We start from the raw sequence: 21,238 nt of genomic DNA, 5'->3' as shown, positions 1-21,238 counted from the left end.
ATGTATATATATGTATATAAAGTCTGATCTAATACAATGAGTCCATAATACAGGTTAGCTCTATTTGCTAATAATGGTGTCAAGGAGTCAAGCATTGTCTCTCTACAGTTCTTTGTCTCTTAACTGATTTCTACAGTATTAAGATAAATACAAACTTTTATACTGTATCAGTGTTTATTTCTAGAGGTGCAAAAAAAAAAGAATAAGAGAGACAAAAGAAAAGTATACATCTGGAAGGGGACCTTGGAGATAACTTAGTTACTAACAAACAAGATGAGACCCAAATAGTTGGTTAAGTAGAGCTAGGAATTAGACCATATTTTCTTATACTTCCAGTTCTTTCTACAAAGGCATTCTGTTTTGCATATACTAAGTAATGAACAAATTCAATAATTTGAATTCAATAATTCAATAATTGCAGAGAAAAATGCAATCACTTACTTTTATAAAAGTTGGTTTCCATACGATAAGTGAAACATTGATTTGGCTCATGTCAGAAGGAATCAAATTACATGTAATGGTAGCAAATTTACATGTACTGCAGTCCTGTTTAAATGTTCAGAAGTATATATTAATATCTTTGCCATTTGATAAAAATATACCATATTAAAATATTCTATAAGATAGCTATTTTTAGGTTTATAGTGAATATATTCAGTTAAAAAACATGAGATAAAACTAGCACTTGTCTTGGTTATCTGAATTTACCGGAATTGTGCCTCGTTTGAGATCTTCAGATTTGGATATAATCGTTTTCTTCCCAGAGTTGACACCAAGAGGGTCCTGAAGACTACTGGGTCTGCAGTTTGCATTCTAAGAAATGAAAATATTTTTTTATCAGACAATGCCAGATGTCAGAAGGAAAAATGACTTGTATAACAACGTGAAGAATCTGTGAGTGACAGCTATTGTCACAGATGATAGATCCATCTTTGGGAGTGTGCGATATGGAAGAAGCCATTCTGTGGCAGTCATATACACTCACTCCCAGATAATCATTACTGTTAGCATGCTACTTTTAAATTGTCATAGATATCAGTGAGGTTGTTATAAAAAAGTAAGGATGCTAGTGGAACTTAATATTGAGTAAGTAATACACTCATTATTTTATTGTTTTCATCAAACATTAGTTGTAATTTCCGATAACACAGAGAGAGAAAAGAAATTAAAACTATACTGAAAAAAGGGTTAGCATTTATTATTCAATATGATGGCTTATATGATGGTTTGTGAAACAAGCAAAAAAAAAAGAGGGGCTTTCATCTGTATTTATGTACTCATCCAATAATATTTTAGGAGTCTCTAAACATCAAGGGTAAGATACACGGTCTTTGTGGGAGGAAGATGTAAGTAGGCAGTTCTATAAATGTTAAAATGCCATGTTAATAAGACAGCTCATTTTTGGATGGTTTTACTAGACTTACTCTAATAAGATAACGTATCAAGACACTCTACATCCTTGATAGAAGGTAATAAGGATAAAGTTCATAAGTAATAGGAAAAGCACAATAGGAAAAGTACAGTCTTTCTACATCCTCACAAACCTGCTTTTTTGGATTAGCAATGGTAGAGGTTTAATTTTTCTTTGCTTTTAGGGAGACATTTAAATATTATAATCCAACTGTCACTGTTCCTCTTCTAACAGCAAATATTCTTGACTTCTGAGAATATATTAACTTAAAAAATCTCTAAAGAGAAGACAGATTGTCAAATGCTGATGATATGCATATATTACTTCAATATTTGTTGTGATTTTCTATGTCTGAGAGACTGAACCATAACAATTTACCACACTGACTCATTCAAAGTTATAGGTACAAAGTGGGTGTGATACTGCTATTATTTGGGATACGTGAAAAAATAGTACTGAACTGTTTTAGGTGCAGCTGTGTGTGTGTGCTTAGGAGCAACTAAGAAGTCTCCTTATAGAGCTGTTTGATCACCTCAAATTAAAGCTGTAACAAACATTTTAAGGCATCAGTCAACAAGTAGTTGTCTAAAAACTACTCTAGTGGATTGAACAGTATTCCAAAAAGACATGCCCAAGTCCAAGGACCTGGAACCTGTGAATATGACCTTGTTTGGAACCAGGGTCATTTCGGGACACCTGGGTTGCTCAGTTACTTAAGTGTCTGCCTTCAGCTCAGGTCATGATCTCCAGGTTCTGGGATCAAGCCCTGAGTCAGGCTCCCTGATCAGCGGGGAGTCTGTTTTCCCTCTGCCCTGCTCCAGTGCTCTCTCTTTCTCTCCCTCTCAGACATATAGATAAAGTAAAAGGAAACAGGGTCATTCAGATGTAATTAAGGATCTCCAGATGAGGTTGTCCTGGACTTAGGATGGGCTCTCAAATTCACTGATGAATGTGCTATTAAAAAAGAGGCAAAGACACAAAAACACAAGGAAGACAGGCATGTGAAGACAGAGGCAGAGACTGCAGTTATGTTGCCAGAAGCTACGGCATGCCAAGGGCTGATAGTAGCCACAGAAGTTAAGAGAGAGGCATGGAACAGATGTCCCTGGGAGCCTCCTCACAGGGGGAATGAACATTGTTGACACGGATTGTAGACTCTGGCCTCCAGGACTGTTAAAGAATAAATTCTGTTGTTTCTAGCCACCCACTTGGAATAATTTATTACCATAGCAGTTGTAGGAAGCTAACACATCTACCAAGTAGCCAGTGGAAGTTTTTATTTAAAATTTTCTAAATGCTTCTCCAGGTCACTTTGGTAAAGCTCTTTTATCACAAGCGGCATGCAGAACAAAAGTACAAATTTGTTTTAAGTACAAATTGAAAAAAATAGCAATAATGATGTAATTCCAAGGCACACATGACTTACATTAGAAGATGACCATCCACTTGGGTATAGCACAGGATAACCATCTGATGTCAAGTTGGGAAATGAAATTGACAGCTTAAGTTCTGGCATCGGAAAATGTCCACTCTTTCTAATCTACAGGAAAAAAATTTAAAAGGTAATTCCCTCTTCCTCTTCCAACAGCATCCTTTCTGTATTAGGTAGGGCATCTGTTCTTAATTGATAAATTAAGTTGTGTAATATTTTGAATCTGAAAGCGAATGCAGACAGTTTATGGTGCTGGACAGAGACCTGGCACAATTAAAAAAGCAAAAAATAGGGATATTTAACAGTGGCCATATGTATCAGCTACAATGTATATTGTTCCTTCATCCTCCCACTCCCAAAATAGGACTGGGATTAAAGAATATCAGAATTAAAATTTAATGTCAATTTACTATGCTTATATCTTTTTGGACATACTAGTCTTGGGAAGGAGGGAGGACATTTACTTGATCCACTCAGAACAGGTGATCATATTTTGTTTGCCTCAACCAGTTTGCCATAACCCCTTAGGCCCACAAATCATTTCTCAGCCCAGTCACCTGAGATCTTCTATCACTCTGCACAGGCAAACCAGATATCTATCTTCTTCCCTTCACTATCCTATATCCAGCTAGGGCTACTGTGTCAATAATGATTGATAATCTAATTGGATGAGAGTCACATTGACTCTCCTCTTGATGCCCATCTGCTTTTATCCACTAAACTACAATTCCCACTTACTATCACATCATGCCACCAGAGGTGAGTGTATCTCATAGGGAAGGAAACCTAGGCAGGATGAAATTCAGCAGGAAGCTGAATTTACTATTCAAAAGTCTCCACAGGTATTAGAGGTGCAATCGAATTGGAGCAGCCAGGTGCCATAGCCTTCACACCCTCCCTGGGCTGAATTCTTAGGTGAGTAGGGAGCTCCTTAATCTACAGATGCCAGAAAATCCAACTGATCTAACTGAGTCTTCTGGAATGAGAGTTACACAGATTTGAAGCATTCCCTGTGGTTGCCAAAAACTAAATGCATCCTTTAATCTTGGAATTCTAGGAATTCTTGACCAGCTGTGCCTGGCCTCTTAATCATGCTCCTAGACTCTTGCCACTTCTTATTGTAATATGCCTTAAACTTGCCTGCCACGGCCTCCCAGTCTAATTCCATGTTTCCTGCTAAATAGTAAAAAATCATGTAATCTCTAATTAACATTTATTTTTTTCTGATTAAAAACAAGGTTTTTTACTGAAACATTGGAAAAATACTGAAAATAAACAAGAAGTAAGTGTTCTATAATTCTACCACACTGGTAACGCTTTAGCATACAACTTACCTGTTTGCATATATTATAAAATCTGCATCATATAAAATACAAAATTTGGCACCTCACCTGTAAAATGTATTGCTATGGTGTTTCCTCATAAACTGAGAAATTCTTTGAGAATATGACTTTCATTAGTGGCTTACTAGTAACCACAATATCAGTATTTATTTATGTTCAGCACTTACTGTATTCTATACACTGTGCTAATTTTCTTATTTGTATTATTGCCTTTAATCCTGTTAACAGCCCAATAAGGTAGATTCTCTTAATATACCTATATAACCTATAAGGAAACAAGGTTAGAATGAGAATAAAGAATTTCCAAGATCACAGAGCTAGTAAATAGCAGAATTAAGGTTTTTTTTTTAATCTAAAATGTGCCCTCTTTAGCAGTCTCTCCATTGATTAATATCTGATAACTTATTAGGCAATTTTATGTGGTTAACTTTTCAATTGTGCCTAGGTTTCAATTTTTAAACTACTACAAATGACACTGAACAGTATAAGCTAGGGGTGCCTGGTTGGCTCATTCAGAAGAGCATATGACTCTTGATTTTTGGGTAGTGAGTTTGAGCCCCATGTTGGCTTGTAAAGATGAATAAATAAATAAATAAATAAACAAACAAATACATAAACAAACAAACTAACTAAAAAAATAGAATATCTCTGAAAATAAATCTTTGTATTACCTATAATTTTCTATGGTACATTTCTAGCAGTAAATTCCTTCAATGAGTCTCACCTAAGAAAATGTCCACATGGTTTTTCAATTTCATTACTCCAATTTCAGATTTTATCCCAGCAAAATAATAAGATACAAAAGGTTATGGTCAGGGATATTTTTAACAGTATTATTATATTAACATTATTTATAATAGTTTGAGAGTACCTGTTTCAAGTTTGGACCTTAGTAACAACATATGAAGATTTATAATATTCAAAATTAATTCCTTCCTTCCTTCCTTTCCTTCTTCCTCCCTCCTCCCTCCCTCCCCTCCCTCCCTCCTTGTGTTCTGCTGAATTCTTTAATCTGGGAAAAGCAAATGGAGCCAGAAGAACTTGACAGCCTAAATTTCAAAAATTTATCTCAGTAATGAAGTGATTGGCATTCATGCTTGTCATAGAAATTTTAGCAAGGAGCACAGATAAAAACAATGGAATGAATCTTGAGAGCATACATGTATTTCACTTTGTAAGAGAACTTCTTTTTCCACTGTTGGCAATTCCCAAAGAGATTGAGACTATTTTCACCTATAATAATGTTGCATTATTTCATACTTCTGAATATACATTTAAGCCCATCATTTGAATCGGACCCTCATTTACTTGAGTAATATTAACCCGAGTCTGTGTCTGTAAATAGGCATTACCTAAAATGAAAGTCTGGTTCAACTCCATAATTGTTTGCTATATGGTTAGGAAAAGTTCATTATGAGGAATTCAAAGAGAAAACTAGATGTTGTAACAGGAAACATCACTTAAGGATGAGGTAGGAGGAACATAAGTTATAGTATGATATATATGGAAGGTAGCAATGAGTAGAATGAGATACATATTTCTGAGTAAATATGAGTAAATAACTGAGTAAATATCTGAGTAAATATCTGAGATACATATTGCTGAGTAAGGGAAAATATTAGCAAGGCATTTGAAGTTATTAGTTTCTGAAAGAGTCATAATTATTTTTTAAAAGTGCTTTTCTCATTCATACTGAAAAAATAATGTAAATAAAGTCTATAGGCTTATAGGTAGTGCTTCTTTGGTTTTACAGGTTTATTTTTTCTAGGGATTCATTCTAAGCATGTCTTAGGAGGAAATTAGAGACTTAGGTTTTCAATATTGTTTCAAGTATAATTGTCAATAATTCTTTAAATAAAATTACTTCAAAATAATGAAATTATAAAAAAATTCTGGAACATAGGATTAACTATTGAATCAACATGTTCCTAAGTATCTCTTAATACTTTAATTTATAAACTTATAAATTACTCCTTGACAATACTAATTTACAGTTAGTTTCTTACCAAGTAGAAGATATTAATTTCATCTCCAATGTCCTCAGTAGAATTAATAACTTCAGGGACAGTCTCATTGGCCGCAATTGAAATATGGTATTCACTTGCAGAGCTTAGAATTAATTGGAACAAGAAAAACAAACCATAAAAAAGTTTAACTTTTATTTGATTTTACTCCTTTTCTTTCTTTATACCAGGTAATTCCACAAAAAGTACATGTAGAGATTTCAAATCAGAGGAAAATTCTTTTACCCTGAGATTTACAATTAAATCTTTAAAGAGGGTGAGAAAGATTATGTAATTTAGCTCAATAAGTCACTGATGCTTATTTAGACTTAAAATGCCAAAATACATAGATTTTAAAATAAAAGTTTCGTTATAACCAAGTGAAAATTTCCCATTAATTCACTAATGTCATTTACATTTTGTGAATAATGAAGCTTAAACTCGGTATTTTTAGAAGTGCTGAATTTCAAATAGATCTTTTAAAAATTGCTAACCTTTTCATATTAAAGGCCTATATTTACTGCTAAACTTAAAAATTCAAGCTTTCACATACAACTTCTCCATGTTCATCGAATGAACTTGGTGAAATGAAGTATAATAAAAATATACAGGTGTTTGCCAAAATTTGATTTTAATAAAATGAAAAGTTCTTGGAAAAAGCCATTGTACCAAGAGAAGTGGATAATGGCAAGATAGAAAACAGTGAATAGAATTTGGAGGCTAAGTAATATACACAGAATCTGTATAGATATCTGTACAGATATACTCTATATCTGTATATACCCTATAATCCTCTCATTTTTGTTGTTTGTTATCAGAAAAAACAAAGTAGAGAAAAAAAAAGAAAAAACAAAGTGCCATAGGAAATAAATTAATAAAACGATAAGATTTTTAGACTAAACTTGCCTCTGATTCTTATGCTTTTTGTATACATTGCACATTTTTTTTTTTTAGCAAAAGCTTGGAGTCTTGCTTAAGCAAGGAAATTTATAGTGGATAACATTGCCAATATGATTTGTGTTTGGATAGATCATAAGTTCTTAGAGGAAAGGACAGTTTATGAATAATGCAAGAAATAAACAACCCTCATCAATGAGAAATATGCTGATGACCTCTAAGAACACTGCCATTTGTAAAGTGTTCCTTCTAGGTCTGCAGCTTGCATTTATGAGTTTAGGCTGGACTGCTAATGCAATCCAGGATAATCAGCACCTCACATTTAAGATTATTTAGCATGCTGGGTCTCAGACTTTAGAGTGCATGAAAATTACTCACAGGGCTTATTTAACTTGCAGGCCAATTTCTGGGCCTCAGAGTTCCTGATTCAGTAGATTGGAGTGGGGCCAAGAATTTGCCTAAGTTCCTAGGTGCTTCTGGCGCCCTTGGCCAGTGACAACACTTTGAGAACCACTGGGTTTGTAAAAAGGCGTCAACATAAAAATGCAGTTTCCTTCTACCTGTAAAACTGAAGTCCAACTTCATATTTTACTGGGATAGAAATGTTTACTTCATTATCAGAAAGGGCTTCAGGAGGTTCTTCACTGTCACTAGAAAATACACAGCATGTTCAGACAAATCATGAAACCATTGATTATTTAGAAACATTTCTGAGCATTTGAAAGAGAAGCTTATCTGAGCAATTAAATGAAAGCATAAAAGAGTAGAATTCTTATTTTTGTGTTTTTTTTGTTTGTTTTGTTGTTTTTGTTTTTAAATCAGGATGAGGAGGGAGGTCAGAGATAGATATTATTAAATTTCCCAAATTGATTCTGAATTGCAGTTAGGGTTGAAAATCACAGTAATTTAGTCCAAGGTTTCTCAAACTTCTATGAGGATTATGGATAAGTAACCTTGGGCCAATTGTTAAATACAGAGATTACTGGCTTTCTATCCTTGAAATACAGATTTGGTAGATTTGAGTTAGCATCTAGGAATTTGTGTTTTTAACACAAATCAGGTAGTGATTCTTATTTATTCCCCATGGATGAGGACCTCACAAAAAGATGTGACTGGGGTTACGTGGCAGAAAGTCAATATTAAGTTTCTGGTCTTCTTGTTTTTCCATGCTATTGTTTGGTGCTAATGTTATTTGTTAAACATTTATTTATTCCCTTGATTGAAATTGTCATTTTAATGATATGTAAGTGCATACATGTTTATATATGCATTGGCATATCATACTTCCATGTGTTTAAAAAAAAAGCACATGTGAAGGATATAACACTTACCAACACTGGCTCTGGGGCCAGCATGCATGGGATTGATCTAGAACATTAACATACTTTGGGAAAGTTATTTAATTTTTCTGTGCCTTGGTTTCTTCATCTATAAAATGGGGGTTTATCATTAAGTGTAAAATAAATGATGATTATAACACATGTAAAGTGTTTTTAACATTATGCCTAGATGTAGGAAATAATGAGTGCTAGCTTTCGTTATTTTTATCACACACCCTCTCCACCAAGTGACCAAGCATTTAGCAATTTGGTCTCACAGAATGGGATATAAGGACCTTTTAATGATTCTGCTGTTCCCAAGTGTACTAAGTGGTTGGGTGTGAGCTAGAGGATAGTGAAAGCAGCACCCTGCTTTGGGTTATAGATATTTTTATGACTGAGATTTTGCTATGGATGCACCATCTAATTCTATTTTTCAACCTCTCTATGAATTTCTAACACCTTTAAGGTCCTTGTCAATTATAATCCCCTTGGTAAAGTTTTCTTGGGGGCTCATTGCCATGTAGATACAATTTCAACCTCTATTAAGTCTCATACATAGTTTATATTCCTCTAATGAATTTTCCTTGTTGTACCTTATGTTATAATAATTTATACATTAGTCTTAAGCCCCCTACTGTAATGTTTACTCCAGGAAGTTCATGTCCTTATTAATTTTTATATTCCCTATAATGACTAATGTAATATCTCATCTGTAGTAGGTGTCAAATAAATATTTATTGAGCTGGATTAAATTGAGCATACGGAATTCATTTACCCATTAATTTATTTTCTCATTTATCCATTCATCCTACATTTGTTCAGTGATTATTAGATGCAAGGCACCACGTTATTTACTGGGGGATAAGGCAACAAAGATATCTCAGGGAGTTTATTGTCCAGTGGATTATTACACTTAGAAGAAAGTTAAGACACTATTTCAATTTCCTTATTAGTCTTTTGTTATTTTTAGTCAGGGTATTCTTTTTTTTATTTTTTTAAATTTTATTTATTTATGATAGTCACAGAGAGAGAGAGAGAGAGGCAGAGACATAGGCAGAGGGAGAAGCAGGCTCCATGCACCGGGAGCCCGATATGGGATTCGATCCCGGGTCTCCAGGATCGCGCCCTGAGCCAAAGGCAGGCGCCAAACCGCTGCGCCACCCAGGGATCCCTAGTCTGGGTATTCTATATCTCTCAGAAGCTCTGACTGACTTGGATAAAATGTATTAAACTACAAAAGGGCATCATAAAAGTTTAAGTTCATCTGATGATTCAGTTGACTTTGATGGGCAGCCAGTAAAAGTTAAATTAGCAATCCTGTAAAATTTTAAATAAATGTAAATGCAATTTGGCAGATATAAGTGATGTGTGCTTACAACAGCTCATAGAACCAATGGTTTAATCTTGCTTGGGAGGTGCCTTAATTCTATTAAATAAAAATTTCTTTAGTTTTAGTTATTCATAAGGATGTTTTTGTGGTGTAAAGGGGTTCATTGCCTTATACTTTTACTGATTCATAAAAGCTGTAAGAAATTCCAGTGAGTCTATAAAGCAAAATATTCTAAATACATGAAATTATATACTTAATCGCTTACATACACATACACTCATGCATACATATCAACCGACCTTGTTGCACTTAAATGAATGACCACATTTTCCATGAGATAAGATGTATTAAACTGAAATAATATTTTGAAAGTAACCTATGAAACAAAAATATTTTTAGTTTAGTAACAGATAAAGAAGCAGAATGTTTACTTTGATCAAAATGCTTATTTTAATGATATTGTCTAGACTGAAATTGCAAAGTTATTTAAGAAATATTACTTTACAAAATAAAACCTAATCACATCTCAAAAACAGAATAAGATGTAATATACGTGTACTTTTAAATGTGACTATGTAATATTTTTTGCATATTAATATTGAGTTTCAAAACGTTATTCAAATTATATTAATAAGAATAATTTGTATCATATCAACTATTACTATGAAGGTACATCTTATGTATTATATTACCATAGTCTACATATCACAATAATAAACAATGTAATTATGAAATGATCATACTTAAAGCCTCTTTTATATGTAAACTTCAAGTATCAGTAACCATCTATACATGTTCATTATAAAATATGGGAAAACCTACTTAGTTCCATTAATTTGATAGTATAAGAAAGTTTTTGGCCTTTCAGGAATAAAAACAAAATAAAAAAATTAAAAAGCTTATTTATAATAAAGAGTAATAATAATAATATTAATAATAATGCAGTAAGTTTTGTTTACAAATTGCAAAGTTAAAATAATACCTAAGAAAACCTGGAAAATGTTTTTGTTATACTAACACTCTGATACACGTAACTTATTTTTAAAAACTATGCCTGAGCAGATAAACTATATAATCCAGAAATCTTCATAAACACCAATAGGCAGGCCAGAAATTGGACTACTTATTTGAAGAAATAGGTCCTCAGCATAGTCCTAGCCCGACTCATGATAATCTTTGGAAAGTTGTATTTCCTATTCTGGGAACTAAACCTAGTTTGTGCTAACTAGGGTGTTTTAGAATTTTGCCAGCTACATAGATGGCTCAAAATGCACAATTAATAGAAACTACCTAAAATTTTACCTTTGGGATTAAGTGCCAGACAAGACAGAATTTGATATTTAAAGTTCTTTTAATGAATTTAGGCCCATTCACAGAAGGGATGACTAGAATTCAGGTGTCATGACATTTGCAAGGTTATACCATATTATGTGTGGAATTTTCTTTTGTATTTTCTTTTCCCACATATATTTTGAGTTACATTAAAAAAACACATTTTTTCTTAAGAATCTGCTGATCTGTAGCGTCTTTCTTGGTTTGAAATAGTAATCCTAATTCTAATAGGATATTTACTGGGTGGGTTTGAACTACAATAGTTTACAAAAGTCAAGTTGCCAGTCTCAGTAGGCACCTTGTTTCCTGTCTTTCCTTAGTTTCCTGACTGGCCTGGATATATAAGTCTTGGCTTTTCTGATGAGCTTTCACACCTTGGGAAGATACTAGTAGAGAGTATCTAGCAGAGAGTGGGACTGAAGAAGGTGCCTATTCCATATTGACCTGATCCTGAAATGCTATGAATCTAGATCTTGAAGTCAAAATATATTCTAAGTGTAAAGCACATGCAAAAATCCCTAGTAAATTATCTTCCCATCTCTCTATTGATGGTGTGAGATGCTTTGATTTAAGCTTTTACCCTAAGCAGCAAGGAATTGCAAAAGAAAGAAAAAAAGTATTAAAAATAATTAAGAAGGGAGGGGGCAAGATGGCGGAAGAGCAGGGTCCCCAAATCGCCTGTCCCCACCAAATTACCTAGATAACCTTCAAACCATCCTGAAAATCTACGAATTCGGCCTGAGATGTAAAGAGAGACCAGCTGGAATGCTACAGTGAGAAGAGTCCGCGCTTCTATCCAGGTAGGAAGACGGGGAAAAAGAGATAAAGGAACAAAAGGCCTCCGAGGGGGAGGGGCCCGCGAGGAGCCGGGCTGAGGCCGGGGCGAGTGTCCCCAGGACAGGAGAGCCCCGTCCCGTCCCGGAGGAGCAGGAGCTGCACCAACCTTCCCGGGCGGGCGGAAAGGGGCTCGCAGGGAGTTGGAGCAGGACCCAGGAGGGCGGGGATGCCCTCGGGCTCCCTGGGACACTAACAGGCACCTGCGAGCGCAGGAGAGTGCTCCGAGCTCCCTAAGGGCTGCAGCGCGCACGGCGGGGACCGACCGGAGCAGCTCGGAGGGGCTCGGGAGCGGCTCCAGGGAGGGGGCTGCGGGGCGGGAGCGCGAATCCCACAGCGCAGGCCCCGGAGCACAGGGCGCCGGGACACAGCCCAGGATCCGGCCTCCCCCGGGACAGGCAGAGGCCGGGAGGGCCCAGGACAGCGAGGACGCTCCTGCCCCGAGCTGAGCAGATCAGCGGCCCCGCCCCGGAGCCTCCAGGCCCTGCAGACGGAGAACCGAGAGCCCCGAGCCCCGTAGTTCCTGCGGAGGCTGAATCCAGGCTTCCAGAGTTGCCATAGCAACTGCGGCTGTTCCTCCTGGGGCCCGGCGGGGTAAACAACCCCCGCTGAGCCCTGCAACAGGCAGGGGCAGAGCAGCTTCCCCAAGTACTAACACCTGAGAATCAGCACAGCAGGCCCCTCCCCCAGAAGACCAGCTGGACGGACCAGTGATACTCCCCCGTGTTCCAATACAACTTGTTTTTGGCCACTCTGCACTGAGCAAAATGACTAGAAGGAAAACCTCACTTCAAAAGAAAGAATCAGAAACAGCCCTCTCTCCCACAGAGTTACAAAATCTGGATTACACTTCAATGTCAGAAAGCCAATTCAGAAGCACTATTCTACAGCTACTGGTGGCTCTAGAAAAAAGCATTAAGGCCTCATGAGACTTCATGACTGCAGAATTTAGATCCAATCAGGCAGAAATTAAAAATCAATTGAATGAGATGCAATCCAAACTAGAAGTCCTAACGACGAGGGTTAACGAGGTGGAAGAACGAGTGAGTGACATAGAAGACAAGTTAATGGCAAAGAGGGAAACTGAGGAAAAAAGACACAATCAATTAAGGGACCATGAAGACAGATTAAGGGAAATAAATGACAGTCTAAGGAAGAAAAACCTACGCTTAATTGGGGTTCCCGAGGGCACCGAAAGGGACAGAGGGCCAGAATATGTATTTGAACAAATCCTAGCTGAAAACTTTCCCAATCTGGGAAGGGAAACAGGCATTCAGATCCAGGAAATAGAGAGATCCCCCCTAAAATCAATAAAAACCGTTCAACACCTCAACATTTAATAGTGAAGCTTGCAAATTCCAAAGATAAAGAGAAGATCCTTAAAGCAGCAAGAGACAAGAAGTCCATGACTTTCATGGGGAGGAATATTAGGGTAACAGCAGACCTCTCCACAGAGACCTGGCAGGCCAGAAAGGGCTGGCAGGATATATTCAGGGTCCTAAAGGAGAAGAACATGCAACCAAGAATACTTTATCCAGCAAGGCTCTCATTCAAAATGGAAGGAGAGATAAAGAGCTTCCAAGACAGGCAGGAACTGAAAGAATATGTGACCTCCAAACCAGCTCTGCAAGAAATTTTAAGGGGGACTCTTAAAACTCCCCTTTAAGAAGAAGTTCAGTGGAACAATCCACAAAAACAAGGACTAAATAGATATCATGATGACACTAAACTCATATCTGTCAATAGTAACTCTGAACGTGAACGGGCTTAATGACCCCATCAAAAGGCGCAGGGTTTCAGACTGGATAAAAAAGCAGGACCCATCTATTTGCTGTCTACAAGAGACTCATTTTAGACAGAAGGACACCTACAACCTGAAAATAAAAGGTTGGAGAACCATTTACCATTCAAATGGTTCTCAAAATATACCCTAAAAACTATAGAACACTTCTGAAAGAAATTGAGGAAGACACAAAGAGATGGAAACATATTCCATGCTCATGGATTGGCAGAATAAATATTGTGAAAATGTCAATGTTACCCAGGGCAATTTACACGTATAATGCAATCCCTATCAAAATACCATGGACTTTCTTCAGAGACTTAGAACAAATTATTTTAAGATTTGTGTGGAATCAGAAAAGACCCCAAACAGCCAGGGGAATTTTAAAAAAGAAAACCATATCTGGGGGCATCACAATGCCAGATTTCAGGTTGTACTACAAAGCTGTGTTCATCAAGACAGTGTGGTACTGGCACAAAAACAGACATATAGATCAATGGAACAGAACAGAGAACCCAGAAGTGGACCCTGAACTTTATGGTCAACTAATATACGATAAAGGAGGAAAGACGATCCACTGGAAGAAAGACACTCTCTTCAATAAATGGTGCTGGGAAAATTGGTCATCCACATGCAGAAGAATGAAACTGGACCACTCTCTTGCACCATACACAAAGATAAACTCAAAATAGATGAAAGATCTAAATGTGAGACAAGATTCCATCAAAATCCCAGAGGAGAACTCAGGCAACACCCTTTTTGAACTTGGCCACAGTAACCGGAGAAGGACAAACAGTGTATGTTCTCATTCATTTGGGGAATATGAATAATAGTGAAAGGGAATATAAGGGAAGGGAGAAGAAATGTGTGAGAAATATCAGAAAGGGAGACAGAACATAAAGACTTCTAACTCTGGGAAATGAACTAGGGGTGGTGGAGGGGGAGGAGGGCGGGGGTGGGGGTGAATGGGTGACGGGCACTGAGGGGTACACTTGACGGGATGAGCACTGGGTGTTATTCTGTATGTTGGTAAATTGAACACCAATAAAAATTAATTTATAAAATTAAAAAACAATAAAAATAATTAAGATTGGACTTAATATCTCTACATGGCTGAAATGTAACATGGACTGTATCATTATTCTTTATGAAGTGAAGATAATTCCATGGTTAATTAAAGTGGTCAGAGGAAGGTGTAGACTTGAGTTGACATTCACTATTTCCATGTCAAAATAGAGGAATTATGGGTTTTTTTCAAATATTATGTGTGTTTTATAGATAATTAAGGAAGAAATGCAATCTTACAATAAATTTCATTTGAGATAGTCAAGAAATGCGCTTAATAATGAGGTTCCAAAAGTAGATTGGTATATCTAGTTTCATAGCTAAAATGATTTATTCAATTGAGTGATAATTATTGTCATTCATAGTTTCTTCAGTCACTAGTAGTCATGCCACATGTATTAAGGGAAAAGGCCTTCCTGAATTCTCATTTGCAAAATGAGGAGCCAGAAGACTTCATTATAGATATGTGACTCTGCCATTTCCAGATATCCAACCCAGTTTTTATCAACTTTTTAGGATGTGGGATTAAGATGACAAAGATCTATTTTGAAGTCTTACATCACAAAATATTATAATGTAAATAAGTTGAAATAAATATTTGGCATAGTATTTCTATCTTTTTAAAAAGACTAAATCAAGTAAGTAAATAAAGTATCTTCTTAACTCACTTTGATTGACTAAATATTTCTCTCATTAACTCAATATGAATAGAGGAGCAAATATTCATACTGAAAAGCAACCTTCAATAAAAATATAGGCAAATATGTTGTTTATCATTAAATGAGATAGCTATTCTTTGTTTTTCATGGAAACAAATACTGTTTTTAAGAATACATGAAAGCACTCCCTCACTTCTGTTCAGCTACTACTGTAGGTTCTAGCGAGGGTATTTGGGCAAGAAAAAGAAATAAAAGGCATTGCCTTGGGAAGGATGCATCTATTTGCAGATGACATGATCTTGTATATAGAATATCCTAAGGAATCCTTTAAAGAACTATTAAAACTAATAAATAATTTCAGCAAGATTTCAGGAAAAAGATCAATATTAAAACATCATTTGTATTTCTATACACTAGCAATAAACAATCTGAAGATAAATTTAAGAGTTTCATCTAAATAGTATTAAAAGGGGCTACTGAGTGGCACAGTCAGTTAAGCATCAGACTCTTGATTTCAGCTCAGGTCATGATCTCAGGGTTATGGGATTGAGTCCCAAGTTTGGCTCTGCACTGAATGTGGAACCTGCCCAAGATTCTCTCTCTCTCTCTCTCCCTCTCCATCTGCCCCTTCTCCCATGAGTTTGTGCACATAAGTGTGCTCTCTCTCTTTCAAAAAATTAAATAAAAATAAAATAGCATTAAAAAAATGAATACATAGGAATACATTTAACAAAGAAAGTGTAAAATTTGTATTCTGAAAAACACAAAACATTTTTGAAAATAATTAAAGAGGGGATCCCTGGGTGGCGCAGCGGTTTGGCGCCTGCCTTTGGCCCAGGGTGTGATCCTGGAGACCCGGGATCGAATCCCACATCTGGCTCCCGGTGCATGGAGCCTGCTTCTCCCTCTGCCTATGTCTCTGCCTCTCTCTCTCTCTCTCTCTCTCTCTCTCTCTCTCTGTGACTATCATTAATAAATAAAAATTAAAAAAAAAGAAAATAATTAAAGAAAATCTAAATAAATAAAAAGACACCCCATGGTCACAGATCAAAGACTTAATATCTTTAAGGTGGTAATACTCCCCAGATTCATCTGCAGATTCAATCTGATCCCTATCAAACTCCCAGTGTTTTTTTTTTTTTTTTGTAGAAAATGACAAGCTGACCCTAAAATACAAATAAAGATATAGAGGAACCGAGGAGCAAACGATTTTGCAAAAGAAAACACAGTTGAAAGACTTACATTTTCGGATTGCAAAACTTTCAAAAAAGCTACAATAATCAAAAGTGTGTGCTGACATAAAGATAGACATATACATCAATGGATTACAATTAAGAGTCAAGAAAAAACCCATATGTTTATGCTCAACTGACTTTCAAAAAAAAGTACAAGACAATTCAATGGGGGAATGAATAACCTTTTCGACAGATGGTGTAGGGCAGCTGGATATCCACACAGAAAGAACGAAGTTGGACCCTTTCTTCTTACACAATACACAAAAGTTCATTAAAATGGATTATAAACTCAAATGTAACAGCTAAAACTATCCAGCTCTTGGAAGGAAATATAGAAGTGAATCTTGTGACCTTGGGTTGGCAAAGCATGAATGACAAAGAATAAATAGATTAAATGAACTTCATCAAAGTAAGCACTTTTGTGTTTCAAAGGACATCTTCAAGAAAGTGAAAAAATGGAATGGGAATATTTGCAAATCATATATAATAAGTGACTTGAAAGCAAAATATATGAAGGGCTCTCACAATTCAATAATAAAAAAAGACATCCCAATTAAAAAATAGGTAAAGGATCTGAAAAGAAGATATACACATGGTCAGTAGGCACATGAAAAGATTATGCAAATCATTAGCCATTAAGGAAATGCAAATCAATATCACAATGAGATATTATTTCACACCCACGAGGATGGCTATAATAAAAAAGACAGTCAGTAACAATGTGAAGAAAGACTGGTAAGAATGAAAAATGGTGCAGTCACTTTGGAAGGAAGTTTTGCAGCTTCCCAAAATGTTATACGTAGTTATATAACCCAGGAATTCCACCATAAGAGAATGGAAAATATGCCCACACCAAAACCTGTACACAGATATTCATAGTATTATTCATAGTAGCCAAAAAGCGGAAACAACACAAATGCCCGTCACCTGATAGGTGAATAAATAAAATATGATACTTCCACAAAATGGAATTTTATTTGGAGATAAAAGGGAACTACTGATACATGGATGACCTTTAAAAAAACATTATGCTAAATGAAAAAAGCTTGTTACAAAAAGACCACAGATTATATGACTCTATTTATATGAAATGTCCAGAATAAGTAGATTCTTAAAGAAAGAAAGTAGATTATTGGTTGCCTGAGGCTGGGGAGGGACTAGAGGGGAAAAAAGAGAAGTAACTGGTAATGTGGGCTGAGTTTCTTTGGGGGATGTTAAAATGTTCTAAGATTTATTGTGGTGATGACTGTACAATCCACTATTTGGTGAATATACAAAAACCCACTGAATTGTACAGTTTAAATAAGTGAATCTTATGGTATGTGAATTATATCTCAATAAGGATATTATTTTAGAAGGAGAAGTGAAAAAAGAGTTTCTATACAAAGTTCTAAACCAATCTGCTTGGAAGATTTGTTTTCTCTACAGGCCAGAAAAACCTACTACAATCAGATAAATTATCAAGTATAGATTTTTAATTTTGTCTCAGCATTTTAGTTTGACTTCTGCAATAATCGGCTTTTGATTTCAGTATCTCAAAAATTTGAAATCAACCTTCTTCATCTACATCACCCTAAAATACCATTGGAAGGATTTATATATTTAACTTTGAGCATAGCATTTTTCATACCCAATTGCCACATGGATGTTTTATAATCTTACCTCTTCTCCTCTTTTCAGGAAAGGATATCCAACTTTACATGTGAGATTATGATTGGATTCACAACTGTCTTTTTGGATAGCCTTTGAAGAAAAAGTAAACAGAATTAGAGCAGACACACAGGTGAAATGCTTGAGCTTGGTTTTCCAGAGTTTTCCTAGCCATGTCTTGGACTCTGCCTTGCTAAGATTTGTCTCTCAGCTTAGTTGGGGGAGTCATAGCATTCTGGGATTACCTGTCTGACCCTCCATGGAAAATACAAAAACATTCCTTAAGGGAGACTGAAGGACAGAGCACATCACATATATTGTCTAGTGGAACACTGTACAATGGATGTTCTAACAGCAATGTGCCGTTAATCATAAACTGATTAGGTGGCTGGATGATATAACCCACACATACTAGACTGCCACATGGAAGCCCACAGTGAGTGGTTGCCATGAGAAGAGTTTAGCCCGGTGGTAAGAGCATGAGTTCTGATGAGGCCACCATGAGTTAGATTCTGACTCCGTCACTCTTAGCAATCTTCTTGTCAAGACTCCTCACTTCTCTGAGCCTGATTTTCTGCCAAGTGAGGCTTGTCATACTTTATTTCATCAAATTGAAAATGCCACTGAATCTGAGACTCTCCATTATTTTGTGTACCAATAAGAGGGGGAAAATGCTGCCAGTTAAGTAAACATATCAGTTGTAAAATGCAGTTACAGAAAGGTTAAAATGTGACAGAAAGGGTTTAGCTTAGAATCTCTATAGTACAATAACACCTATTTCCTTAATGAGAATTGAGTAAGTGGAATGCTTAGAACAGAGCCTGGAACATCATATGACTCAGGAAAAGACGTCATTATTACTACTGTTTCAATTGTTAATAGAAATAGAGGAGATGCACTGTTGATTTTTATAGTTCTGCCTCTCTACCAAGGCCATGAACTTAGTTGATGAGGATACTGGCAATACTTTTTTTAAAGATTTTATTTATTTATTCATGAGACACACACACACACACAGAGGCAGAGACATAGGCAGAGGGAGAAGCAGGCTCCATGTGGGGAACTCGATGTGGGACTCGATCCTGGGACTCTAGGATCACTCCCTGAGCCAAAGGCAGATGCTCAACTGAGCCACCCAGGCATCCCGGCAATGATTTTTAATATAGTTCCCTTTCCAGAGAAAAATTCAGTGATAATATTTTTCCAGCATCACTTTGCACATTTAGATTTATAATGAACATTCTTTACTGGATCTAAAATATGTGGTAGTAATGGAGGACATTTCTTTTAAGCCTCTGTTAGTCATGTCATTAAGCAATATCCTAATAAATAGAAATGTCACTGAAAGTATGAATTTACAGAAACTAGAAAACTAGATGATAGTTTTAATATTATATTAATTAGGGTATTGTTTTAAATATGAATCATACATATTATTAATTCAGGGACTTATAGATAGAATTGTAAATAAAGCAGATTCATTCAGAGACCAGAATTAAAAGCAACGTTCAAATTTGGAAGTACTAATTATTCCTGATAGAGCATCTTATGCAACTATATGTTATTGCCAAAATAAAAAAGAATTCTGTTATGACAATGAGACTTTGTAATTTAATACCTTTCTGGCCACTGTAAGGGTTTTACATAGAAAATGAGAAATGATATCTTAATGTTTCTTTATGTAAACATATTTTTTGTTCCATACATGCAATACTCTCTCTGCACCTCTGTTCCACTGTCTTGACTTTATGTTTTAATTTTTCTTTGATTTTGGTCTCAGTTTCAGCTGTGTAATGCTTCTATGAAACATATGATTTTGATACATCGGTGATTCTTTCCTCATACTAAATCTAAGAAAAGTCACAAATCTCTGAAGACATTCATCAAAACAGAACCTTTTAAAAAAGTTTGGTACTTTCACCATTAGTGAATACTAATAATTTGTACAAAATGTTCTCTATTGTTCTGAACCCAATAAAAACAATTAGTTGAGTAGCAGGAAAAGGAGACTCAAGAAATGATTACTACTAGAATTAATAAATATAAAACTAAAAATTTACCTCAATTCCTGAAAAAATTAGATTTGGAGAATAGTGCACTATGGTTCTGGTGTTATAGGCGCTGTCCTTTTTGTTTTTGACCGTGAGACTAACATTGAACTTATCGTTATGGGACCTGACAATAAGCAGGCCTTTTTCTGTGGTGGATACTTTCAGGGCGAGGTCCGAGATACATTTTTCCTTGTTTCCACAATCTTTGGCAAAGGGAATCTGAAATGGCCATAGGAAAACATTTTTTCAAAATTTAGTTAAACATGATTGAAAATTACTTATTAACCTGCTTTGTGAAATGACATATTGCCAAACTAAGTTAAGAACTCATAAAGAGAACAGATTCCACTGCAGAAATCTTAAGGAATTTTAGATTTATTCCCGTAATTTATAGGGAAAATAATAAACTTCTGGATATAAATTCTTCCAGCCTTTTAAAGAATGCACAATTTTCACAGATGTTTTTCACTGGCTTTAGTGTGCCAGAGTAGAACAGTTTCAAAAAAATCAAGTCAAGTACTCTAAGATCAAAATCTATGAGAGAACACTTAAATGCTCAACTCCAATTATGAGATTTTCTTTTGAAAAGAATCAAATACTTAGGAATGTATTAGAGCTCAGAGGGTAGAAAGTGGTGAAGCCAAATAACTAGGAGTTTTCCTTGATTTCTCTTCTCATGAAGTCCTACTCCCTTATCTAAACCTTCATTAAGAGCTGTCTATTCTACTTCTTTTCTAAGAATCTCTCAACTCTCTTCTTGCCTCTCCATTTTCACCATCACTTCTAGTCTAGCCATCCTCATTTCCTCCCTGAACTAATGCAATAGCTTCCTAAGTGATCTCCTGCACCCACTCTTGTTCCAATCATTGTTCCTCTAATTATTCTCCACAT

General features: G+C 35.8%; 1 protein-coding gene across 1 annotated transcript in view; it reads right to left on the bottom strand.

Moving 5' to 3' along the window:
• Window positions 1-21,238, bottom strand: part of ITGA1 (integrin subunit alpha 1) — a 167,224-nt gene that overhangs the window by 14,280 nt on the left and 131,706 nt on the right. The window contains exons 19-26 of the mRNA XM_055324892.1: window positions 20,357-20,566; window positions 18,309-18,389; window positions 10,038-10,114; window positions 7,647-7,736; window positions 6,193-6,295; window positions 2,838-2,951; window positions 709-813; window positions 442-546 (exon numbers count right to left, since the gene is read on the bottom strand). Of these exons, the coding sequence (XP_055180867.1) occupies window positions 442-546; window positions 709-813; window positions 2,838-2,951; window positions 6,193-6,295; window positions 7,647-7,736; window positions 10,038-10,114; window positions 18,309-18,389; window positions 20,357-20,566 (885 nt within the window). The remainder of the gene's footprint in view (window positions 1-441; window positions 547-708; window positions 814-2,837; window positions 2,952-6,192; window positions 6,296-7,646; window positions 7,737-10,037; window positions 10,115-18,308; window positions 18,390-20,356; window positions 20,567-21,238) is intronic.

This window comes from Nyctereutes procyonoides, unplaced genomic scaffold (assembly GCF_905146905.1).
Source record: "Nyctereutes procyonoides isolate TBG_1078 unplaced genomic scaffold, NYPRO_anot_genome, whole genome shotgun sequence".
NCBI classification, from domain to species: Eukaryota; Metazoa; Chordata; class Mammalia; order Carnivora; family Canidae; genus Nyctereutes; species Nyctereutes procyonoides.
This window is presented reverse-complemented; position numbering and strand designations above follow the sequence as displayed.